Source organism: Haemorhous mexicanus, chromosome 2, assembly GCF_027477595.1.
Source record: "Haemorhous mexicanus isolate bHaeMex1 chromosome 2, bHaeMex1.pri, whole genome shotgun sequence".
Classification (NCBI taxonomy): domain Eukaryota; kingdom Metazoa; phylum Chordata; class Aves; order Passeriformes; family Fringillidae; genus Haemorhous; species Haemorhous mexicanus.
Window position 1 is genome coordinate 88039314 of NC_082342.1, and position 27321 is coordinate 88066634.

Sequence of the window (27321 nt, forward strand, 5' to 3'; positions counted from 1 at the left end):
TTCTGTGAGAATTACTATTTTTTCCCCCAGTTTTTCATGTTTTTAAGGCTCATCCTCTGTCTGCACTGGATGATCTATGTGAGTGGCATGTGAAGTGTGATGACTTCACACTGTTCCTTATCACTTTTCTGACTATTTCAGATCCCATTCTGAGACACCTAAGCCTTCACTGGTGCCTTCATCCTTCCACCCATGTGATGCTTATCTTACAGAGCTTGAAAGTCTGTTTCAAATCTGGTTTCAAGTGGTTAAGCTTTCAGAAACAGGCACCAACTCTGTGTTCCTAATTTTCAAATGCTTATTAAAAGATATCTGGATCTGACTTGCAGAGTATTGAGTACTCACAAATCTCAGTATGGTCAATAAAAATGTGGCTTTGAAACAGTAACATTTTATTTAATGCCAAATGCTCTTAGAAATCAGGTCCTAGGTAAATCAGGTCCTAGGTAACTCAGGATCTTCATTCATCACATTCCTCTTTGTAATATGGGGTGAAATATTCTTTATGTTAGAGGAAGGCTGCAAATAAGAAATTTGTAGGTGTTTCTAAAGCACTTTGATGCTGCAACACTGGATGCCATAAAAATGCCCCAAAATAAATTTTTTATTTAGTATTTAGGACAAGAGTATGAACAGTGCATTTTACATAGGGCATAGTGTCATTTATTGAACACTCGGGGAAAAAAGGCTATATTTTTCTGATAGGGCCTTTGGAAATTTGCTGGGAAGGCAGTGGTTCCAACAGAAATCAAGTGGAAAAAGGCAAGCTTAAACACGTCCATTTTCAAGCCTGTGACCTGTAGAGTTTCTTGGCAACTGATTGAGTTCAGTTAGAATAGAGATAGAGAATCTTGGCTGATTTCCTGTCTTCAGCTTGTTGATTTACACCATTTCACTAGTAGGATCATTCCGCTAAAAAGCAACCAGGGGAACCTGCTGATGAAATTCTGGCTCTCAAGACCTTCAGCTGTTTATTTATTCAGGCTGCTAGAGCAGTAACCTTTCTGAGATGAATGGGCATTGTGAGCATTTCAACATGAAAGGAAAAGACACAACATTTTCATAAGGGACACCTTCTATTTCCCTCAGTCACATGTCTCTGCAAAGCTGTTGATCCCAGTTACACAGTGTTTAAATCCTCAGTGCACAGATCAGAGCTGCTTGGGTCTTTAGAAATACACAGTCAAAAAGTTTGCAACCTATACATGATTGCAGCTAACAGAAGCTGGCTGCTAGCACATGAATGTGAGACTGAGTTAAACACAAACAAGATTAAGACCTTAAGCTGGACTAAACACTGCCTTGCACATTGCAGTCATCTCCTTATCAGCCCAATTTGTGACCTGAGTTTGTATATCCCTGTCACAGAAAATCACTGGAACCCAGTCTTTCACATGAAGATGTGCCTTCTTAGTCACCCATTTTTCCCATGGGGCATAAATATGTCTTTAACACCTCTAAGAGGATGAAGAATGAAGTTTCCTGTTAAGTGTCTGGCTTTTGCCAGCTCAGCAATTCTCAGCAGTGCAGATACATAATCTTAAAATCCGGTGTTGGTGGATAAAATAGCCTCACAAACTCATCACTGAGGTTTTTCATGGTGAAATGCATGTTAAATGTTTGACATATCTACTTGTGAAAATTTTTTTTGAGCTTTTTAAATGAAATGTTTTCTACCAACACCTCTTCTCTGAGAAACAGGACGCGGCACAGCCAGCTTTACATGTTATAGTAAGGTGATAGGTTTGCTCAACTCACATGTCTGTTCTGCTAATGTTTGTGGGTTGAGTACATAATTACCCCCACATGACAGGGGCAGAGATCATAGCCAATATGGATATCATTGTCCATATCACTAGATCATAGCCAATATGGATATCATTAACAAATATAATTGGTCTACCCTGGGCTTGGAGATGTTTGCACTGAGGGGGGTGGATTCTCAGCACTCCCCAGTCTTCACTGCTGCAGTACTGCAAAAACCAACTGCAAACTCTCACAGCAGTGCCTGGGAATCACTTTGTTAAATGTGGAGCACCAGCATGTGGAAAGACTATTGCTGTGTCAGTTAGCAGCAGGAGAGCAGAGAGAGAAAGGAATCAATCACATTAGAGAAAAATCAGTTCCTTTGGTTGTGCCTGTTTTTCTGACTGCTCCAACTTGTCTTTGGGGCTACTGTAGTAGTCATGAATGTAGAAGGAAAAAGAGGTGGTCAGAAACAGAATTATTTACGTAGAAGACCCTCAAGGTCATCGAGTCCAACCCTTAACCCAGAACTACCAAGTCTGCCACTAAACCATGTCCTGAAGTGTCACATCTACACATCTTTTAAATACCTCCAGGGATGGTGACTTCACCATTTCCCTGGGCAGCCAGTTCCAATGCCTGACCACCCTTTCTGTGAAGGAATTTTCATGTTATTCAGTCTAAATCTTCCTTGGGTTTACAAGCCAACCTGAGTCCATTTCCTTTTTTCCTATCCGTTATTACTTGGGAGAAGAGACCAACCCCCACCTGGCTCCAACCTCCTTTCAGGTGGTTGTAGAGAGTGATAAGGTCTCCTCTTTTCTTCAGACTCAACGGGCCCAGCACCCCCAGCTCTTCTTGTGTTCCAGACTCCATTGTCCTTCTCTGTACATTCTTCAGCACCTCAATGTCTTTCTTGCCACACAGGGGCCACAAAACTGGAAATCTTTGCTGTCTTCAAAAGTGCATGTGGTCACCTGGAGATTTGACTTTCTCAGGTTTGAAATAAAAACTTCAGTGTTGCAGCTTGCCATTGCCAATGATTTTGTTCTTCCCACTAATGTGCCACAGGAGCTGTAAATGCTCCCCTGCCCATACCTGCCACAGCAAAGTAAAAAAGTTCACACCCTCTATGTATCATCAGCTTAAACTTTTCTAGTAAATCCAAAGAAAATAAGTAGGGGTATGTTCACAAAGAACCAGCCAGAAATTCAAAGTGTGCCAGGTATTAGAAATAAAGGCATGTTTATATATTAAAAATATTTTGGTATCCAGCTATGGGCTCAAGAGAACTGAATGCTAGATGCTTTCACTTCCTTCAATGGAAGATAAATATATGGTTCATTCATAAACTAAGTCTGTCACATGTTGGGTCAAGCAAGATTTGGTGTAGGATTTGCAGACTGATAAAGAAATACTTTGCCTTCCAATCTGAGCTACATTTTTCTTGTTTTGACCACAGACAGAAAAAAAGGGCTAAGTAAGAGGCATTTTGAACAGTTAGGATGAGACGGTGACCCTGCTCCACAAGGAGAGATAACACCAACATGTGTGGATCCACTGGCTCTGGAAACAGTAGAAAACACTGGTCTGTTTTCTTACTATGACTTACAATGGAATAACATATAATGAATATTATCCTTATTGCCATTGCACACACCTACAAACTTCTCCAGAGTTATTACGGCCATTACACACAGAAAACCTTATGCAGTTGCACTAATCAGGGAAAGGAGCTAAAAAACATTAGTGGAATTATAAATGTCTGAATTCCTGGCTTTCATCCAGCCAATTCACATTTTTTGAGAAAGAGAGAGAGGAGAAATATAGACTCATGTATATAGGCCAAAGATCCTTTTCAAACAAAGCTGGACAGCAGCTGGGCTCAGTGGCTCTCTGGGTTTCACTTACATTCTTGCTTCCATGTTAAGGACAAAGTGAACAAATATGTGATACCTGTTCTGGCTGACAGATGCCCAGGTCATTCCCTTCTGGATTCTCCCGTATTACATCCTTCCCCTACAGATGAAGCTACATGCTCACCCACAGACTTCATTTCTCTGGTAAGGAAGTGCACTGAAATATCAGTCTTTCCCTTCTAAGTCCAAGCAGCCCAGTTGGTTTCTGTGAATAGCGTTCATTGACTGACTCAGAGAAAGAATTGCCTGGCCCAGCATCTCAGTGCAGGTTCTCTCTGTAATCTCAAGTGTTCTCCACTGAGTCCTAGCCCTCACCTTCCATTTCTTCAGCCCAGTGTCACTGTGCCCCTTTACTCTCTTCTGGAAGGGAGACAATAGATTCAGGCTGAGCTTTCTGCATGGTCATTATTGTCTCAGTGCTCTCCTCCTCCTCCTCCTCCAGAGAAATGTGAATTTCCTTTTTTCAGATCTGAGCCAAAGCTTAAATCTCTTGATGTGTAGCCATCAAAGGCATTGAAGATAAATAACTCACAGTAGTGCTGGTAAATAAATATCTTGCAGATTGTTGCTGCCTTACTGTTTCATGCACAGAGTTAAATGGCATTATATAGAAGCAGAAAGTTAAGCTTGCAGTAATTAACTTCTAAATAGTTTCAAACATCAAAATGAAATGTTCTCAATTTTATCTATTTATTTTATATTTATTTTATCCACATTTATTTCACTTATGAAATTAATTAGTCCTAAACCATCCTTAATCTAAATCCTTTCCACAACAACTCACATTGGTGAGAAATTATGCCATAGATTTTGGCAAGGCCCTAGATACAGACAATTGCAAATGACAACACTTTTTGAATACGTCTGCTAAGTGTCTTATGCACTATTTTTATTTATATGTTAGGGCTAGAAAGATTGTATTGGTGCTGAACCACTACTGTTGATCATGATAAATGACAAGAGTATTTCCCCAGTGAGAAACAGCCAAATATGGTACAATTTTTTAAAAACCAACAGAGCATTCTCAGATCAGAATTACAGAGTATGTAAATGTTCTTTGCAAATCAGTTTGTATTTATCTTTTTGACACTGACAGTCTCTGTGTCCTTTGTGGAAGGATTTTAATGTGCTTGTTCTGTTTTATATACTTTTGATCCACTCGTTCTCAAATTAAATAACTAGATAAAAAAAAATTGTGCTACTCTACACTGAAAGGGTTTGGAAACCAACCTCTCTTCTCCTTATTAGAAATAATCCATTCACTTCATGTTTCAGTCTGGTGGATGAGAAAACTGTGCTTGTTTTTTTGGCAAAAAGTTGTAGTGTTCCAGTTCTGAAGTTCTCATTGCAGTTTCCACTAGTTATGAACACCTACAGCCCCAGGAAAAAAAATGAAAACACCTAGTTTGGGGCTTTTCTGAGTTGTTTATACACTGTTTAAAATGTTATCAAGTATTTCTTAACCTTTCTCTTTGCTTAAAAGCAGATTGTTTCAACCACTACTTCCTTATTTCTCCTCCCTTCCTCTTAACTCTTTAATAGAGGATCTCTGCATGTGCTTTTCTTCTTCATTTCCAGTCTATGAATAAGTTGATCTGTGCATCCTTCCAACCAACTGGGATTATGAAAGCCAAGCAAAGTTCAGGGTAGAAGGTGTGTGTGATCTTCTCCATGTATGTCCTGTGAGCCTTGTTCTGTTAAAAAAACATTGGGGTGGTCTTTGCTCTGAGGCCAACCTGAGCCTTGTTGTAGCTCCATGAGCACAGCTTTCACTCTCACTGGAGTCCCTTCCTCTGTGTATTTCCCTGAGTAATTGCCACCCTTGGCAGAAAATGAAATCAGTGTAAGTATGGGATCTTTCTACTGTTCTTCTCCCATTCCAGCCAGGAAGGGGAATGTGTAAAGGATCTCAGCAAGATGTAGAGCAAGTAGATACCTATACCCCTGTAGGCTGAAGCTCATCATCATGAGATCATCCATCTAAACAATGCAGGAAGTCAGGAATTTTTGTTCACTAGAGACAGCTCTACTTCACCCCTGCCTGTCACAGGGGGAAAAGATACAGAAACACTCAGCCAGGTGATTTGCAGTGAAAGCATCACACACACCTACCAAGCTCACCCTCACACACTTCCACAAGCACCTTGTTTCTGCCTGGGGAATGGTGCAAAAATGTGGAGTAGAGCCAGGTAGCTTTTCAGTGCTGAATGTCTTTCCTAGTCTGCTGGGACAGGATATCTGTTCTCAAAGAGTTTAGCAAGACATTTTAACTCCATAATCTACAGACTGATTGAGTGGCAGTACATTCTGGAAGATCTGCCAGAGTTCTTTAACTAAAGAAAAGCAATTGGCACTGCAATAAAAGCAGAAAAAGAAAGTATTTTAATTTGACTGCCACTGATTCTTACAATAGAGGATGAAGACCATCCATCCATCCAGTGTGGCACTATGCTCACCAATGATGATTTAGCTAGGAGATAAGAGATAAGAGACTCTTGCATAAGAGATTCTTCTGCAAAAGGGGCAGAATCCCAGGAGGCAGAGCAAAGCAGATGTGCATTTGTGACTCACATTATATGCCTAGCATCAGGCCTCTGCCTGTTCATATGCCTGACCTGCTTGCTGGGACCCACTGAACCCAACACTGAAGGAGAAAACTTCCATCACAGGTGGAATTTCCAATTTCTGATCTTTATGCTAGCACTGACAAAGGCTTTAGGAGAATAAATGCTCTTTTGTTGTCACTGAGTGCTAAATCTCAAGACTGAGGTCTTCAGCTGCTCAGCTTTTGCTAAAGGTGCCATTATAAAAATTATGAACCCCAAGCATTAAGTCCTCAGAAGCCCATATATCCTAATACCCAGCTCAGGCTGCAGGCCTGAAATCACAGTTGAGTGGGGGGAAGACTGTTCCTTGTGCTGCATCAGTTTGAGAACCTAGTATAAACCATAAATTGCCAAAACAGTTATTGGAGTGCATCCTCCATGGGATACAGAAGGAAGCAAGATGTCAATGCCATGTGCCCTTTAGTCCTGTGCATGCTTAGGGCACTCCCTACAGACTATGGATGTTTACCTGGCCTGATTAGAACCAAGCATTCTTGCAGAAATGCATTAATCATAATGGTTTTTATCTACAAGTTGTCTTTACTCCTGCAGCTGAATTTGTTCCAGGATGCATGGTACCACTGCAATATAAATTCCATAGTTGAGAAAAACAAACTCTAGCATTTGTTTACTACTAGAGAGAAGAAGACATCCAAAATGAAGTTCCTATTTCAATGTAATTTATCTATTTTCTGTGAATGAACTAATAGAAAATCCTATTGCTTGATGGGGGCGGGGGGGGGGGGGATGGCAGGGAGGGGTGGTAGATTTAAATCTCCTCACTCTGAGAAGAGAAATAAATTCATATCTCCCACTTCCCCATTGTGTGATATTTAGGAAGTGTGAATAGTACTCTTTTTGCTGGTTTGGATACTTATGGGTTTTATGAGATGAGACAGAGGCAAACATCTCACTGAGATGATTTCAGGGGTAATACATGGTTGTATCTAGAGATCTTGAAATACTCCAAAAAGGTGTGGAGGGTTTCACATACCTCCTCTGAAGCTTTCTCAGAGACTAAGGTGTTTCTGTCTAGTTTTCTTGATGCTCAGTGTCCTGGTTTCCTGAATTTCATGGTAAAATGCCTAATTATGAGCTGATAAGGTGGGGACATCTCAGACGGGGCCATGGAAACTCCTTGGCAGGCAGGTGTAAAAACTTACATTTCTACAACCCGAGGCAGAGTAGGTGTGGATGGTGGTGCACTGGGCTCTCTCCGTGGGTTTACATTTTGTTTTAACTCCTCTAGGTTCTTGCTGCTCTCCTGTGTCTCTCTCTTTATTTTTTTTTTCCTTGTGATTGAGCAAATCTAACCACAATCTCTTTTTACACCCAGTTTCTAAAGAAAGTCTTATGCCTGGTTTTCAGCTGAACTGTTGCTTCAGTAGTAACAAGAACGAGACAGAAGAAATCTAGTATACAAAATAATACATTGATTCTGAAAGATGAGGCATTCAGGCATTTGAGAACCAGAGAATCTTACAGTACCCTGCAGTTTGTGAGGATTTTTCCTCTTAGGATATTATTACATTATTATAATTCATGCAAAAAAAAAATTCACTGCCTCTAAAGAAATACTTATTTTATTTTGGTAATTGATTTAGGAAGTCTCATTATATCATCAGTTAAAGTTCAAGGAAGTGCTCAATTTCAAAAGTTCTCAATTTCTTTTTTTTTTTTAATGTTCTTCTTATAACTCTTGTAGCATTTACAAAGCAAGACACTAATATTCCTTGAGCCATCAGCAGCAAAGTAACTTAGTTGTGCAAAAAATATCAGTATTGTTTAAAGAAAAAATTAAATGAGATTAGGAAAGTGACTTTTCAGAAGCCATTGAGCAAGTGAGAGAGAGCACTGGAATTTAAGATGTTCTGCTTATCATCCTCAAGAACACAGTCTTGCCAGCTCTTGCCAATCCAGTCAGCCCTCAGAAGAGACCTGATTCTTAATCATCTACCTCTTGTAATTGCAAGGAGGCAAAAGAGATGCAAAGAGATGCAAAGAAGTCATTAACATTTTCATCTCCTTATTTTCATCTCCTTATTTCATCTCCTTATGGCTCTCTGCAGGAACGACAATGGGGAAGCTCACTGTGAGTGCTGCCTTCAGTCCACTTCATCCCAGCACTTTAGAAGTGGTTTTGGAGTGCCAGATCCTTTTACACAGTGCAGTAAGGAGGCTCCTGACTCTCATTTAGAAAGTCATATTGCTTTGGATATTGTGGCATTGTGACATACAGGTCAAAGTATTGTGGCTACGTTCTCACTGTCAGTTTTGGCAGCGGGAGACAAGTTTGCGTTTGCTTTGCTTTTGCAGAAGCATACAGGGAAACTCGTCAGGAATGCCACTGCTAAGGACTGAGTCATAAAGCATTTGGATGGCTTCTGAGGACTTAAGGCAAAATTAGCATATTTTTCAAATATTGCTTTGCATCACATGTGTAAAGAAATGGAAAAAAAAAAAAAGCAGAAAGAACTAGTATTACTACAAATGACAATGGCAAGGAGTTGGCATGTGATGCAACCTCAAAATAGGCGACTAATATAAACACTTGTTCAGACTAAAAAGTACTCTGTCTTGTGATTAGTGTGAACATTTCAAAATATTTCCTGTTGTGATTGTATAACCTTTAAAAAGAAAGGATAAGTTTGAGCTGGTCTTCTCTTTCTGCTGGTCTTGGTAAAAAGAGGGATTTCTTTTACATTAAAGAAACAGGGAAACAAAACTAAAAGACAAGCCTTGAGGGTTTTGTGTAGGTTAGTTTACATCATGCTGTAACAGAAGGCTCTAAAAATTATCAACCTATGCAGTACAAACACAAGTAACTTTCATATGTAGTTTATAGTACATCTAAGAAGCATCTGTAGAGATGATGTGGGAGTGAAGGGAGGGCTGAACTGAGGAAACTGCTTTTGAAAGCTTTTTTTTTGTGTGTGCAATTTTTTTAAAGAATTTCAGAGAATGGAAAGAGGAACCTGCGCTGAGAAGCTAGGCCCAACTTGTAAAAAACTTTCCCCACAGCACGAGGTGAAACATCTTTTATCACTGCACTAGTATCTTTAGTATGTTGGCACCATGGTTTGCTTACCTGCATGGACAGATGGATGGATGGGGCTAGAAGGGATTCTGAGAATTTATTTTGTTTTTCCAGGCTCTTCTATGAAAATGTAATGCACAACCTTTATTAAACCACAATCCTCAAGAAAATGGATTTATTTTTAAGCTTGAAACTCCTTTCCTTTTATTTCTCTCTCTTTCTCTGTATATTTGTATGATGATAAGGCAATGTAAGAGAGAGAAACACACAGAGAAGAAAAAAGGAAACTAAAGTTGCTTTCCTGAAAAGTATTGCCTTTAGGTTTTTATAAAAGTCTTTCTGAGATGTCAAAATAAAAAGGACACAGGTCTGTTTCTTTCAGTTTCCTGAAAAAGCTCCAAAACACTGGCATTTTCCTTCATTTGCTTGCCAAACCACATTAAACCCCTCTGCAGGCTGTAGTGCTCAGTGGCTGTCACAAGCACGGGTGACTTCACCTGGCATGCCCCACCAGGCTCTCCTCTGCTGAGCTGATGCCACACAGAGATGCTGGCTGGATGCCATGTGCACATGAAGAAATGGGTCAAGGTTCCAGGGGATTTCAGCAGGGCTGGGGGAGAACATGGACTCTTGGCAGCTCTGTGGGAAAACCCCATGAAAGCTCTGAGCCCCTGAACTTCTCAAGAGCAAGCATGAGCAGCAAGTCCCAAAACAGATCTGGGAACAAAGCAATAGTAAAAAATAGATAACCTCCACTGTTCTCAGAAAGAGAAGTGAAAAAGTAGTTGGTTCTGATGTTTCTTCACCGTGAGCTGGGGAGCAGGCTGCGTTTTCAAAATACCTATCCTGTCTCTACTCCCAGGTAGCTGAGGGCATCCTTGGGGTTTCAGAAGAGAAGGTGGCTGCTAAGATGGCTGGGATCACGCCTCAGCCACTGCCAAAGCATCAGGTGTCTGCCAGCAAAGGAGCTTCCAGCAGCAATTCTCCTTCATGATCTGTGGCACCACAACAGAGTGAAAAAGAGAACCAAAACCTTTTGACAGGGAAGCCCTCATGAGAGTACAAGTTTCAAGATTGCCATTTGCTAAAAATTCTCAGTTAAAGAGTTCAAGTTGTAGAAGTTTATCTGCAATAGTCTATAGGCCAAAGCTCTTTGGTGTCTCGATTGGGGAGACCCCAGGTGAGTGCTCCTGCTGCTGTTGTGGACACTCAGATGGCCAAGGCCTGAGCTGAAAGCTGCTAATCCTCATCTTGTGGGGACCTCCTCACTGGGTCTTGAACAGCTGATTTCCACAAGGAATCAAATATTTGTTGTGCCTGAAGATGCACACTGCCAGAGTGCATTTTCCTAGTTTGGTTAGGGGTACTTGAAAGCTTTTGTTATTTCCATATTGTTTGCTCTCACAGCTGATTTTTTTACCCCAAGCACATTGCTACCACATTTGCCATCCTCGTTACGTGATTAATGATGCAGTCCTCCAGTCACAGCCTTCAGCCCAGGGAAATTCTGTCTTGTGTAATGATCCTGAAGGAACTTGGCCCATTTTGGCAGGGCTGTATCAGTGTGTGCCTTGGCCATACCATTCCTAGCAGTCACTTGCTGTCATTAGACTTCTCAGATGCCTAAATTAGGTCAGATTCCCAGCTGAAAACCAGGGCAATCAGCCTCAGCATTTTTACACTTTTCATTTAACTGTTTTTTTATGTATCTGGGTTTTTTTGTGGCTCACTGTTTTATGTGATGTGCTTCACACACTTCACATGTAGCAACTGTTTGTCTGGTTCCTTCTGAGACTTTATTAACACCTTTTCCTGTCCTTTTTACTAAGTTTGCAGGGGATTTAATACCATTCCCACCACTATATACATGTCATCCTGAACTATACAGTTTTCTGTGCCAGTTGGCTCTCTCTAATTTTTAGTTTAAAAGCTATAACATTCATTTTCAGTAACAGAAAATTGCCCTATTTTAGTTTAGGTCAAACCATATTTTCTTGATGGCACCGTCTGCACCAAACATTTTCTTTATTCTTAAGTGCATCTATATAATTTTTCTATGCATCTGCTGTCAAGTTACACACTAAAAGTGCAGGAATGTGGTAATATTTCAGAGCACATCACTTAGAGATCTCTAGGGCTCTTCACAGCCCAAATTTTGTCTCCAAAGAACTGTCTCCTAGTGCTCTACTGTTATATCTAACTTATTGAAGCATAACGGTACCAGTCATCAAAATTGCCTTAGAGCAGAGTCTAGCTGGGGTGGTTGATGGTGATACAGAACTGGGAGGAGTGGCTGATACACCAGGGTGCTGAGCTGTCAGCCTGCAAGGCCTGGACTGGCTCCCCACTCAAACCAGCTGCAGAGCATTTGACTTCTGCCTGTGATTATTTCATAGGTAGCATTCAATATAATAATGTATCAGCATATATCTGACTATAGTTAGGGCACTTACATACTTCTCCAAGCAAAAAGAGTGTGTTAGACAAGGATAGAATCCAATTTCTCTCTTATTTATGCATTTAAGTTAATTAAGTGCAGAGAGGACTGGAGAGAAGACTAAGCCCTGAATACCATGGCATTTGCAGTCCGGTTCAGCTGAAAAGCTGAACTTTGACTTCCTATCTCACCTGTACTTGAGGATATCAAGAGGAGTGAAACTGATGTGGTTTCATGGGTGTTATTCCTGTTCTAGCTATTTGTACAAAGATACTGGACTAAAGATGAAGCTTTTCTCAGAAATCTTCTTCCTTTTTCTCCCATTTTATAACCTCTGCTTCTCGTATGTTACCAGTCATACCTCTAACTGGTATCAGGTTGCCAAGCTGAGGAGAAGTCAAGAAAAAAAGTGTTAAGTCACAGAGAAAGTAATAATCATGTTGACTCTTTGCTACTCCTTTTTGTGCATATATGATGCTGCTTTTAAAACTAGGTGATATCTGCTCCTGTAGTCTGTTGTTTCTGAGGTTCCTGTTACCTGTGCACTGTGCCTTTGGGCAGATGAGCTCTGCAGTGTTCAGGCACTTGTGAGCCCATGTTTTGCCCTGTGCCAGCCACAAGCAGCACAGCTGCAGTTAATGATACTCAACACAAGCTGTGAGCTTTCGCAGAGAAGCCAATTTTCAGTTCTTTCCACATGTGAACAAAGTGATTTTGCACAAGCTGAAAAACAATGTTCTTGCTTCTACCTATGAAGCAAAGAGCTCCGAGATGCTGTGCATACAACACACAGAGATGCCTCAGACTTCACTGTGAGCTGCATGAATACCAGACCCACAGGACTGCTCCTGAGAGAAATGCTTCCTGGCCGTGCCATTGGGCCTCCATAGATCATATGATCATAATTTAAAGGCAAAATCAGCCATGACTGTAGCTTGAATACCATTAAATGGTGATGACAATTTGTTAAAAAACTGAAGAAACTTTCTCTAGCAGAGGACCATAACTACTTATACGTGACCATATACACGAGCAACTGAACATCACTCTGGAAAAATACAGCTCATGCATAGCTCAGTAGGACAATTCAGGGTTCACATTTTGATCTGTGATGATAAGCAGTAAAAGAAACAGGGCAAAGGAAAGAGTGACAGCGCAAGGTTTCTCATGGAGGTGACCTGAGGTGTGCCCCAACCACCAGGCCAAGCTAGAAAGGAAGCATTGTCCAAAGTCCTAGGGAATGAGCTCACCTTTCCCACTGCCTTGGATTGCCTACATTTCTGCCTCCTAGCCCTTTGTCAGCCCAGGCACACCTCTCCTCCTGAAATTTATGCAGTCACCTATTTGCAGTGGGTATGGGCAAGAGGTACAGGAGAATGGCTGAAAGCAGTATCAGTTCCAGTCATACCAAAGTGCATCCAGCAGCCTGGTTTTGTATCAAAGCCTTCCAGTAAGATGTGCAGTTTGACTGGAAGTGAGGCTCATTCTTTCTGTATATCTAGCTCCTCTTACCCTTTTGGGAGCAGAGAATAAGATATGCAAGGAAGCTGCACAGTGCACATCAGTTTAGCTCCTACAGAGCCCCTGGTCTCGTATTTTTCAGCCAAGACTGTTTTCACTAGCACTGATGGGAGAATTACTCCAAACTGACATGAAAACCAGGAGAACACCCAGTTTGCAGGAGTTTACTGCCAGAACATTGCTGAAGGCACCTGGGGGGGAGAGCAGTGGTCAGTCCATTCCATGGTCTGCCAGTAAGGGCTAAATGATATGTGCTGAGCAAGTACTGCAGCAGGAACACAAGACAAAAACATTTTTATTCTGAGTCCTTGTGGTCATGTAAAACTGACTGTAGGCTTTGACACACGGGTGGAAGAAGATGGATACAGGTAAAACAATGCATTTTATCCTATTCTGTGCCAATTCATTTTCACACCAAAGCTGACCTGGTCATTTAAAAGTAGCAGCTGAGTGATCCAACAGTGAAGGGGGTCAATTATGTTTTAGTGAACTAGCTCAGATTCTGACAGATTCCAGGCAACTGTGGGTGTCCAGGAAATCAGGATCTGAATCAACGGGATGTTTAAAACAGGCTGGAATTAGCTTCAAACACCTGCATTTACTGTGGAAGTGACTACAGTTGCAAATACTGCAGTCACCAGAGATCTGCCCAGTACAGTAAACATTTTCTAACTCACCCTAAAATAGATACTTAGATTTCTATGGATTATAAATCCACAGTTGTAGCAAAGATCAGGCAAGAAAGACCACTTATACCCAAATCCTGCCACTTAGTACTACTGCTGTGGAAAGAATTCATCCTGTATGTTTACCAGTCACCAGTTGTTATGGATCCAGCACAGGCTTTTTGGGACACATCTATTTATTCAGGGGCTTGAAAGATTAATCTACTGAGAGCAACTAGTGGAAGCAGTGGAAAAAGGCCCATCTGAAGGCAGCTTACACACTCAAGCAAGTCATTTGATACACCCCTACAAATATTGCTTCCAATTTCTGGCCCCAATATGTTATATGGCTGTTCAAATTACTCTACATTGTTTGCTCAAAACATTTCCCAAATACCACACCAAATTATCCTTTCAGGTACTCCTGCAGAACTTTGTGGCTTGTCCTGTTTATGGGCTCAATCATAAACTAAATTGTTTAAAAGCTACAGACTGTCATATCCTTAGTGCAAGTATGAAAAAACACCCACAATCTGAGGTTCTTTTCTTTTTTTTTTAATTTTTATCTCTGAAGATAATCTTCAAGAGCAGACAGCAACTCTACCTCAATTCCTTTGTGGACTGATCAGGAAAGGAAACACTTGAAGAGAGCTTCACAGAAAAGAGAGGTGAAAAGATAGAAAGCAGAGATTTCAAACAGAAAATATCTATACACATGTTCTTTTATGTGTGTATACTTATATATATTTGTTTGCTGCAAAATGCCAGTTGGAGCACTCCGATTCAGTGTAAGACCACCAAGTTTCTGAATATTGAAGAATTATCTGTTAGGAATCTGTCATATTGTCTACCACAACTGCCTTGTGCCAATAAACTGTCAAATTCTTTTCCTGGAATTTGAGGTCGAAAGGGAAATGATTGATTACACTTTTTCCTCTGACTCTCACAAGAGCTATGTGAGGCAATTACTTGTAGAGGGAAGTAGTTGATGACCAGAAGCCATTGTCTGTCAATCCTAGATGCAGACAATATTTAAAACTTAAAGTTTTAAAGAAAACCAGTTCATGTGTTATTTAAATTTCAATTAGATCAGGAAATTTCATCAAAATTGTATAAAAGCATGTGTCTTCATCTTGCCATAAGTCAAGGCCAAGGTACCTGCAGAAGTGCCCTCTGGCAGAGGATAACTCCACACTATGCAGGATGTTTGCCAGAGGAGTTAAAGGGAGGTTTACAAGGTGATTGTTCATGGCCCTGCACCATCTGACAAACCCTGTGGTGCCTTTAAGTGAAGGTTCCCTGCCAGGAATCAGCAGTTTCAGGATGGCATGAAATGCTTCCTCCCTGTGCAAGAGAGCATGGTTTCACCTGGAGGAAAATTACCTTCTGCTGTTGGGAAATACAAGTGTGCATATGGGCAGTGATCACAGAGGACTCTATGTCCTATAGAATGAATTCTTGAGCTGATATGTTGAATTCTTCTGTTGCCTTAGCTTTGCTAATCTTTTTTAAAATAATAGTCTTCAAAAAATTAAGCTTAAAAAGTCTGCTTATGCAGGAAAGATCAACATATATATAATATTCTAGCTACTAGCCCCTAAATTGGAACCTCTTCAAATCCAGTTTAGGATACTTACTCTTACTGAAATTTAAACCAGCCTACACAATTTATCAACAGTCACCCAACTTGGGTTTCAACTGACCTAAGGTTTTGTGCACAACATTTTTATAGGCTGACTTGTGCACTGATAAAGAAAACTGCAAACTTATTTATTTTGTAATCTAAGTAGCACTTGAACTGTAAAATCCTATTTCAGATGCTGAGAGGTTTTTGTCAATACTGTCCCACAGACTTATTTCCAAAAACCTGACTACTGCAGAAATAAAGTTTTTTAAAGACCACATGGATGAGTTTCACTCTGAACAGCTCATAGACACAGATGACAGTGGCTGTGTTTATGCAAATCTTATCTAAATTAGGGTGAATGTTGCTAAAACCAGCAGAGAATCCTGACCTTGCTGATTTATACTTTGAAAAGGTGAAGGTTCAAGTGAAGTAAAATTCAACTATCAGCAAATCTGCATAGTCCAGGACAGACACAGAAAATTTGAAAGTAGATATGTACATTTAATTTTACTATTTAGCTAGTTCTGAAAATTCGGTGCAGTATGTGCTTGTGGAGTTTCTTTGCCTCTCATCTGTATTTTTTAAATTTCATGGTAACAAATTTTTGGTTCAGTCTTGGAAAGTGCCTGCTTTTACTCTGTCAGGCTGGAGAATAGAAGCACTCCCTAGTAGGCAGAAATGACAGCATTATTTTTATTCACTTTTGAAAAAAGCAGTTTTTCTCTAGATTGATACAGATAACAAGCTCTAATAGGTATGCACCCCTCTACTACATGAAAGCTGGAAATGTTTCTGTATTTTCTTGCTGAAAAAAGAGAGGGGTTTCTACCTCTCAATGTGAAATCCTTGTGGAGAGAAGACACTCTAGTTTTACCTTGCCCTGATGGTTTGAGGTCAGAGCTATAACCACCATAGGGTTTACTTTGACTGTGTGTACTAAGATAAAGACTGACATTTGCGTCTGAAAAAGTTTTTGATTAATATAATGAGTATAGCTTAACTTTTTCATTGTAAAATATATGCCAGCTTTTGCAGTGAAGGTATACACATGGTTTACTTATGTCCTTTATCTGAGCGATCTTTGGTGAAAATTAAGAAATAAAGAACAGGAGGTTTTTTAAGGCTAAATGGCATGGAATGTTAGGAATATCATAGCAAGTTAGATGCCTTCAGTTTTGTTTTCTCTGCTCAGTAATACTTGCACACGCAAGTGCTCAGAGGGTAGAAGTGTCATTTCCCAAATGTATTTCTTCTTAAAAGAAGGTAAGCTAAAATATCAAATAATGCCTTTGTGATAACATAGCTAAGGCTTGGCAACAGTTTCTGACCTTTGTAATAATGATACTCAGAACAAAACAATAGGAAAACAAATTGGCTAAAAGAACAAGGAAGCCCAAAAAGAAAGAAGTTTCTTAGAAGACTTAGGTTCACATCTTCACTGAGGGAACCAAACTCTTGGCTTTTAGAGATGTAAAGATGTAACACTGCCAGCTAAAATTTGCATGAAAGTTTATTGCAAGGGTGAGAAAGAACCATCAGTACAAAACCTGCAGCCCCTTTCGGTAAGGCCCATGTTCTGTTTAGGAAACATTCAGACAGCAATGGACTCATTTACATTGCTCAGTTTGCTGAACTTGAACATTTGCAGAAGTGTTTCTCTGAATCACATGAATGATGCTTTAGGAACTGTACTTGAGATGTCTTACGAAAGGGCACTTCTTGTTCTTCATATTAAAACCCCTTACTTTATTTAAATATCAAAGTGTTTGTCACTTTTCCCACAGCTCAAGATTACTGACTCTTGGCTCTTTACCTTTCTGACTCCTTCTTCTCCTCACACTCAGTCTACAATAGAAATAAAGCATTTGTTTAATGGGCTTTTACTTATCTCAGTAGTAATTCACACAGTCCAGGAGGGGTTGAAAACCCAGCAGGAAAACTCCATACTGAGAACCCTCAAGTCGTCTCTAGTTTATCTACCATTAGGTAGACATAAACTATCCTAACCCTTTAGCTCTTGTTACTGCTTTGTAATCAAACTGAGTAAGCAAAGAATAAAGTAAAATTAAAATATAATAAAAACTAGTCTTTTAAGAAAAAAAAAAAATACAGCTACACTTGCATTGATGAAAAAGTATTAATAGGGTTTTTCTAAGTGCTTAAAATAAATTCTGTGCTTTCACTTTGCTTCATTCTAAATCTATTTGCAATTGAGTTGAAATTGCATTTCAGCTTGTTTTACCAGTAATCTGAAACATGCCATCCTACATTCTTCAGCTGGAAGGGTGACTTTCTAAAAGTGTAACAATATCAAAGAAATTATGAAATAAGAACTTTTTTCCCCTATGCAATAGTGCTTTGACAGGTAGTGAACCAAAAATTATGAAACACAATAAGTTTTGAAAGGCTTTCTGCTGTGGGATATATTTTAAGAGTTATTTTTCCATCTCAAATCACAAAGCTAATCTCAATTTTTTATAAATCGGCAATTTTCATTTTGACTTCCCTCAAGGCCTTTTCAGTCTTTTTCACAGGTGCACTTGACACTGACAACAGGAAGATAATAGATGTGAGAGAGAAATCACATCAGCTTAATTTTGCAGTTCTCTAAAAATAGAGACATCTCTACTGTTCCTCTTCCACAGCAAAGAAGCAACACATATCTTGTGATTTTTTACTGTTTGATTTTCAAACACCCTTGAATGTTTTATTTATCATCTTGTGCCAATGGAAGGGAAAGAAATTCCTATTCCTATCAGAAAAGCATTAAGGAGCTGTCACCTTAGTTTATGGTTTTAGCTTGGATGAAAACATGATACCACTGAATTTCCAAGTGAGTTTTCTGTGCAGTGTGCCACAAGCCAGAGAGTACAAAGAGTAGCAAAAAAAAAAATCCTACATGGATTTAGTAAGCATTACTCCAGAGGCTTAGTACTTAATATGAGACTAATATATATACATCTACTAAATGTTTCAGAAATCAGGCAAGCAGAAAAGCTTAACATTTCTCCTTCTTTGTCACAAGCTTGAGGACTGATGTAAATGTCTCTAAGACTGGATCATGTCACTTGAAGAATCCTTATTTAGTTTTTGTTTCAGTATGTCCATTGGTCTGTCGTATTTTAAATACAGGTCTCCCAAAATTAAGGGAAAAACATGCATTTCTAACAGGGAAATATATGTAACAGAACTATATTTTGAAAAATTATGCATATGAAACCATAGCTTAGGGTGGATGTTTTAAAATCCATGCAAGCTCCACTGATTTGAATTCTGTTGGAAAGCTGAAGTTGGATGGAAAAAGCTCATAAAATGTAAGAGGAGTCTAATTTTAAACCTCTAAAGAGGGATTCTTTTCTCTCTTGATGTATTACATTTACAAATTAAAGCACAAGAGACAGACAGACAGACTGTGGATGCAGTGGGGGAAGGACACAGTTACCCTGAACCAGATGAAAATGTAAACACAGCATTAACTAAACCCCAACAGATTCAGCAATGGGAGTGGTATATTGTGGTTCCAGTAGCTTAACCTGCTGTTTAGTTTCAGTCTAGCCAGCAGCCAAACCCCACCCAGTCACTTGCTCACCTCCCCCACTAGGCAGGATTGGGGAGAGATTTGAAAGGGTAAAAGGAAAAAAAAAAATTGTGGGTTGAGACAAAGACAATTTATAAGGAAAACAAAAGCCATGCACACAACCAAAGCAAAACAAGGAATTAATTAGCTGTTTCCCATGGGCTGACAGGTGTTCAGCCATCTCCAGAAAAGCAGGGCCCCATCACATGAAAGGATTACTTGGGAAGACAATCACCATCACTGCAAATGGTCCCTCCTTCCTCCTTCTTCCCTCTGCTTTATATACAGGTGATGATGTTACAGGTATGGAATATCCCTTTGGTCAGTTTGGGCTACCTGTCTGTATGTGTCTCCTCCCAGCCTCTTGTGTGCCCCCAACCTCCTTGCCAACATGGCACTACAAAAAGCAGTGTGGTGGCTCTGTGTAAGCCCTGCACAGCAATAACAAAAATATCTCTCTTGTCAACTCTGTGTTTAGCACAAATCCAAAAAATAGTCTCATACCAGCCACTGTGAAGAAAATTGGCTCTATTCCAGCCAAACCTCACAAACCTGGGCATTTAAAAAGTAAATTATAACAAGTAAGGGTGAATTAGAGCAGCAATTTCTTCTAGTCCAGGCTTTCCTGACAAGGAATTCAGGATTAGTGTCAGAGAATCTGGCAAAAGGAAAGACAAAATTGGGAGGAGGACAAGGAATTCAGGATTAGTGTCAGAGAATCTGGCAAAAGGAAAGACAAAATTGGGAGGAGGACAAGGAATTCAGGATTAGTGTCAGAGAATCTGGCAAAAGGAAAGACAAAATTGGGAGGAGGATTTTCTGTACTCCACATTTCCTCAGGAGGCTATTTGCCCTCATGAATGACATGCAACATCAGTCTTGTGTGCCTTGCATGTCCCCTTCTCCCCTGCAGAAGACTCTAAAGGAACCACCCATCATTCTTCTGCTGCTGATTGTGATGGACATCTTCATTACTAAAAATGATGTCAAGGAGACCTACCCTTTTTGGAAAGCTCTTGTAGTCACATAATCAGTAAGTCAGGTGTCCTATTCAAGAGGTGCCAGCATTTGGAGACACACATGTTTTACTGACAGTAGCATTCCCCGAGTGCATAAAATTCGCCTTTAGTCAGGCTGTGAATGCTGACACTGTTTTGCATTTGGCAGCATCTAGGCATGCATTTTTTATCTCCTTCTTATCAAGATGTTCTCTCAGAAAAAGCAAGTACAGAAGAAAATACGTTTGAGATTAACACAAACCAAAATGTGAGACATATTAGATAGTTTTAGGACCAGTGTGATAGACTTAATGGAAATTTTTTACTATATTCCTACCTTCCCAAGTACCTGTAATTTCCATAGGAATAGCTTCTAGGGGCCTGTGATAGCAAATATCTTTCAGTTGTTCTGTATTATTAAAGCTCTGTGGTAACTCTGATATAGGCAACAATTTTCTGTTTGTTTTGAGAAGTATAGAGTTGTTAGGCACAAAGGGATGCTACTTGAGCAGGATTTTTGAGGCAACAGACTTAATAAACATTTGCTATGCTAAGTCACAGACAGATGAGTGGAAATAGAGAGCATTAAGGCTTTTTTCCAAGAGTTATGTGACAGTGAGTGCTTTTTCAAGTTAACGTGAAAAATGAAAAATTAGTTTCATTCTTGGTAGAACTCCCCTGATAAGATTAGAATTTAATTTGCAACAGATTTGGCTCAAAGGTCTTTTTGTAATTGTGCCCATATGATGATCACTTCACTACGTGACACATGTTTGCTCTGTGTCATGTGCATGATATATGTCCATCTCTGATTTCTTTGCAATTCCTATTTTCTTGTTCCTTTATCTAGGATTCCAACAATTCAGCTGGAAGCAACATTAATCAATACAACTTTCTTGATACTGACTCTCACCACTTCTGAATATTTTTACCTGATATTTAAAGCACTATGTCAAATATATCAGATCAAGAAAGAACTTTAATAAGCCCCCACTGAGCTGCTTGCTGTTGTAGCTGTACCTTTTTCTGGATCTGCACTTGGGTTCTTCTCAGTTGATTATCTCTTTACTGCAGCCTCCAGTAGGGACTTCAGATTTGCCAGGTCTCAGGACTCATCAATGGTTCAGAAAACAATTTTTTTTCAGTAAAAGCCTCTCTCAGAAAGCACAGTTTTTTGTCAGAATGGTTATTTCCAGCTCTAGAGTTTGAGGAACTGACTAGTTACACTGCTCATGGCCTATGACCATACAAACTAAAGCTCTATTTAAAAAAGATACCAGGTTAAGTGACACCAACAGCAACCTATGTTTTTTAATCTAACCTCCTACAGCAGGGCTGTCTTGCAACAAGATGCTTGGAATAAACCATGCCAGTGATGAGTCCCCAAGCAGGACTGTGCCTGAACCTGCTCTCTGCCTGTAATTAAGCAGTAGAGATGTGCCCACAGTTATCAGCTGACTTGGCCTGGCACCTCTTCAGCCCTTATTGTAACTCTTTGCAGAACCTACTGTAGATCTATCCTCTGCCTTTCTGGGCATTTGTTGCCATTTCTTCACTTTTTCAATGTTGTACTTCTGTGAAATTGCCTCCCTGTACTTGCAGCTTAAGGAAAGCAAGCATTGGGGTGTGGGCTCTTTCCTGCAGCTGCTGAATGCTACCATGCTGCTTAAAATAAATACACTAAACCATGAGCTATTGCATCTGCCAAGAAAGATCTATGAAAAGCAGACAGTGAAAGCATGGGTCTGCTTTGCAGACTGCAAAACTGAAAGTAATCTTGCAGAATTACAGATTATGCAAATCAGACAGCTGCAAATAGAACATTTTTAACTAACTTACATTTTGCAGAAACTGAAGCTCAATAGTTTTTTTTTCTTGGTAGAAGAGGGCTTCTCCAGCCTGTGAACCAGTCCAAGCAATTGCAATCTGTCCCTGATTCTCATGTTTCTTTCCTTATATTATGTTTTTATTATATAGCAATAGCAAGAGTCATTGAATGCATGTTTTCCTTTCCCTAAATTGAAAAAGAAAAAGAAAAAAAAAATTAAAATCCAGCCCTTACTTGAAATGGATCACAATTTAGTTGGAGGGGAAAAATGTCAGAAGATACTGTGCACTACAGAAATCAAGGGTATGACAAGTAGAGTACATACAATGGATTTAGCTCATGGACAATCTATGGACTAGCGCTCTCACGCAGACATCAATTGAATTTCAACTCGTGATATGTGATTTTCTTTATGTTACATAGGAGGTGTGATAATGAATAGACTACAGAGCAATCTGGATGAGAGGGATTGATGGGCCAAGGTCAATGGTGTGAGGTTCAATAAGGCAAAATGCCAAGTCCTGCCCTCGGGTCACAAGAACCCCACGCAGCACTACAGGCTTGGGGCAGAGTGGCTGGGAAGCTGCCCAGTGGAGAAGAACCTAGGAGTGCTGGTTAACAACAATCAGTGCTATGATTTAATTGACATGCTGACGTTTGCTCAAAGGTGCCATGATCTTGGATGTCCTTTTCGTGTTTAATGATTCTGTGATTCTAAGTATCAGAAAAGCATTCACCAGGGAAAAGGTAGCTGCTCCAAGATAGGAAGAAGTCAGACTAGTAAAACATTATGATGATTTGGAGGGAGGCAAGACTTTTCAGAAAGTAATTTTAATGGATTGAGTGCATTCAAGGAAAATCTGTCAAACTAAAGAATTTTTTTAGTTGATTAATACATGATTCATATCCTAAATTTCTGCTTTGACATATTGTTTTTCTCACTTGACATTTCTCTTCTAGGTTTTCAAGCCAAGTGTTCATGATATGATCCAGCTGGCTTACAAGGATCAACAACCCACTTGTGAAAAATGGTTAAAAACGAATCCCACCTGGACGCTTTGACACTGGCAATGCTCCAGAATAAAACAGTCTCCATCACCCTCCCAATTGTGTATTCAGTGGTGGCTCTGGTCAGCATCCCTGGCAATTTGTTCTCCCTTTGGATGCTCTGTTGGGAAATCAAACCCAAAACACCTTCTGTTATTTTCATGATCAACTTAAGCATCACGGACCTTATGCTGGCCTTATGTTTCCCCTTCCAGATTTATTATCACCTCCAAAGCAATCACTGGATTTTTGGCAAGACTGTTTGCAGCCTTGTGACAGTGTTGTTCTATTCCAACATGTATTCTTCGATACTGACCATGACCTTCATCAGCATGGAGCGGTACATGGGTGTGGTACACCCCTTGAAGCTGATCAAGTGGAGAAGAAAAAGATATGCCTTGGCTGCCTGCCTAGCTATGTGGTTTGCCTTGCTACTAGCCTTCTACCCACTAGAAACTACAGACCTGACCTATGAAGTGAAAGAATTAGGGATTATAACCTGTTTTGATGTCTTGAAATGGGATATGCTGCCCACTTTTGCAGCCTGGGTAGCTTTTCTCCTCACTTTATTTGTTGTGCTGTTCCTGATCCCTTTTCTTATAACAGTTGGATGCTACATTGGTATCATTAGGAAGCTAATTCAGACATCAAACAGATATGGTAATAAGCAAAAGACTAGATCCATATACCTGGCGACAATTGTCCTTCTGTCCTTCATCACTTGCTTTGCCCCCAATAACTTTATCCTACTTGCGCACATGATCAGCCGCCTATTTTACAGCAGCAGTTTGTACCCTGCCTACAAGCTCACCTTGTGCCTCAGTTGCTTCAACAACTGCATAGATCCCTTCATTTATTATTTTGCATCGAAAGAATTTTACCAGAAATTCGTGGAAAAGTTTCGCCCTAAGGAAAACAGAAGGGAAAGTTTATTCTCTGGCAGGACCATGTCAGCCAGATCGATGTCAAGTGGACCTATGGATGGGTTAGAGGGAGTAAAGTTCAATTTGCAGAGGCAGGAAAGTGTTTTTTAGCTTTAGATATGACCAGAAGAAAGACACCTGTGAAATTCATGAGTAGACACAGAAAACATTTCCTTTTGAAAGGCCATGCTCAAAATGCATTGCTCCAGAGACAGAACTCAAGCTGTACTTAAATTGCATTTCAGGATTTTCTGGAAGTGCTAAAGGAACTGAATTTATTCAAGAAGGAACTGAAGCAAATCAAGCAGGGTTAGCTTGGAAATAGCCTTGCTGCATAAGACCAAAGGATAGGTTTAGAACAGTTACTCTCAGGTTGTACTATAGTTAACCAAAGACTTGCAATTCTCAGTGAATGTGAAATATTACTGTACATTAATTAGAGCATACACCAAAGCTGGTTTGGGAGTAAGGAAGATGTTTTTCTAAAGAATGTGCTAAGCTTTGTTTTTGGTTTTTGATTATATTTCCTTCTCTGTTGTATTTTTATAAAAGAAAGAATAAAAGTAGAATGGTATTTTACCATTAATGCATAATGCAGAGCCACTGTGAAATCACCACAACACTCACCCAACTGCTTTTCAGAGTCAAACCACACTGACACTTGAAAAAGTTCGGTTGACTCATATTATTTATTTATTTCAATCTTATACAGCAAAACATCTCATACAATGAAAGGAAAGCTAACAACCTTTGCAAATACAGCTGCACTTCTTGAAGTTATTAATTTCTCAGGACTATGGGGAACAGTTTATTTAAGGTAACAGACTTTCCCACATTAACCTATTACAGTACCAATGCTGATTGTATGGGGTTGTATCAACTGGTCATTTTCATCAATGTGTAGGCTACACATAGAAGAACCATCCTGCTCAGCAGAATTAAGCTTTACATAGTGCCTGGGAGTGATTTTTTTTCTTCCTTACAGAGATGGTGTAGATTATAAACCAGATTTTCAGCTGGATATATGAAAATTCAACCACAGACTAGAGAGTCATTACGTGCCAGCAGAAACCAGATGAAAACTTTTCCTGATGGCCACGTGTCAAAAACAGATTTCCTTCAGGCAGGCAAGAAGAAAGAATAAAAGAAAGAGGACAATAAGGCTTGAGAATGGGAGCTGTACCAAACATCCTGAAAATAAGTTATGGCATGTGGGTTGAGCAGTCCTGTGTTTGGAGCTCTCCTCTGAAATATCTTTCTACAACTTGTTTGCATATTCTGTGCCATGTTTAATCCTTCTCACATTGCAACAACTGCCTGCATGCCTGGAAGGACAACTGTTAGAGAACATGCACTGGGGACAGATAAAAGAGAAGTTTTTCCTCTAGTATTTACAGCTTTTTACCTACATTTCACTCTCACTGTCAGAGGAGAGACACAAACCACCTGAGAAGACCCGACAAGATACCCTCACAAGCAAGACAAAAATACACCATATCCTTTTGCTGCTTTTCAACTCCATCCCACACTGAGGAGGAAGCCGTCTGCAGTGTTGTAGATAGTTGGTTGAGACATCTCTGGCTGCACTGATTCCTGAGCTCCTTTGCCTAAGTAATAGGCAACACCCAAGACCCTTAAAATTTGCTATTTTTCTTTGGGTATCCCATGGTTAAAAACCAATTTCCCACCACTAATTACCATGAATTTCTTCACAGTGGAGGGTGGAAAACCACAACATGCACAGTGAGATATTTAAATGTCCTATTTTCTGCTAAAGTACTGTCAGTTTTTGGAGTAGAATAAATGTGAGTGGACCTAGCATTACTGTTTACAAGCCACTGAGAACATTCGATGCTTTGTGGCATTTCACAGTGTTAGTTTTAATTGATCTGCACATTTTCTGTGTACAAGGCAAATTTAAGTGATACATAACTCACCTAAACCCTCCCATCAATTTGCCTGGAAGCTACCCTTCACTATTCACTTTCACATGATTCTAGCCTTCTCACTATCACCATTGTTTAATTGTTTTCTGCATTTTGTTCTGGCAGGAAATTTTTTAACGTTTATACTGAAATCTCTCTCCTTTTTCTTTATTTTTTTTTTAAACATGGAAATATTTTTACATTGAAAGGCTTTACTTCTCCTACATCTAATGCAGACTTTGACTCTGTTTTATCTTGAACATGGTCCTCAAGTGCATAGTCCCTCCTAAAATATGCTGCAAAGTGCCTGAACTTTAACTGACACAAAATAGAGCCAAAATGGCAGAAACCTTGCACTTTGGACATCAACTGCTATATTTTGAAAAACAGTGAATTGCTCCTTTTTCAACTGAAAAAATATGCTCACAATGGACTGAAAATATTCACTCCAATCTTATGCAGCTCTTCATAACCCTTCATCTCTCTTCTGAAGATGTTTAAAAAGGAACAGGAAGGATGCCTCATTTGAGTACACATCATGCCATTTCACTAGCTTCTAGGTAACTCCTGTTTGGTCAGTGAGATTGTTCCTTGAGAAAGGAATATAAAAATGCACCCATTAACAGCAATCCTTTGAGTCCAATGCTATATACTGTGAAGTTTTGGAGAGTTTTTATTTGAGAGGAAGAGAATAAATTACTATTAAAAGAGGCCCATCATACTGTTCTTTGATCCTGGAAATACATCCTTCTGGAGCACCATAAGAATAATGGCTTCTACCCTCCTTGATCAGTAAGTATAAGTTGACATCCATATACATATAAATATAGGCATTTAAACATACATTGCAATTTGTGAAGTTATTGAGAAGTTCATGTCCACATTACGCTCAATTTGGGGAATATGGGCCCTGGGCAACTTGCTTACTTGTAAGCATTACTATGTAGTTAATGTAATTTTACTGAAAAGACAAGAATGTAAAGGCTTCTTTTTGTTTTCAGGGTTGAGAGGGGAGTTTGTGTTTGGTGTTGTTTTTTAATTACATTATATAAACTTAACCTATGAATATGCTTGAAATTTTTTGTAATATAATGATAATAATAAAAAAAAATAAAAAGGACATGATTTAAGATTCATTCTTGTGTTTTTACCTGCCATGCATGAAAAACTTCCAAGCATAGAAGAGGGCAAAGAAACCAAGTTATGAAATAAAATTAATCTATTTCTCATTGTTATTGTGGATTTTTTCAGGGTTTTTTTCAGATTTCTTTACAGGATAGATATATATATTAGAAGTTGGCATTGTCATAGACATTTCACCCAAATTTTAAAAGTATCAATACTTTAATGACGTGTTGGCTAACTGGAATCCTTCTCCTTATGCAATAGGTGCATCAATACATATATTTTTTTAAATTTCTATGCATTTAGGAAGGAGCATGTCCCACCCCCAGTCTAGAGCAGG

General features: G+C 39.5%; 1 protein-coding gene across 3 annotated transcripts in view; it reads left to right on the forward strand.

Annotated features, from left to right (window-relative positions):
* P2RY8 (P2Y receptor family member 8) overlaps positions 1-26986 on the forward strand; it is a 33174-nt gene extending 6188 nt beyond the window's left edge. Inside the window, exons 3-4 of one of the 3 annotated variants that reach the window (XM_059839375.1) lie at positions 8341-8441; positions 22922-26986. In XM_059839375.1, the coding sequence (XP_059695358.1) occupies positions 22990-24042 (1053 nt within the window). In that variant the 5' untranslated portion in view covers positions 8341-8441; positions 22922-22989 and the 3' untranslated portion in view covers positions 24043-26986. Of the gene's footprint in view, positions 1-2574; positions 2811-8340; positions 8442-22921 lie in introns of those variants that run through there. The other 2 variants (XR_009485431.1, XM_059839374.1) reach the window with 2 other exon arrangements.
* The last annotated feature ends 335 nt before the right edge of the window (positions 26987-27321 follow it).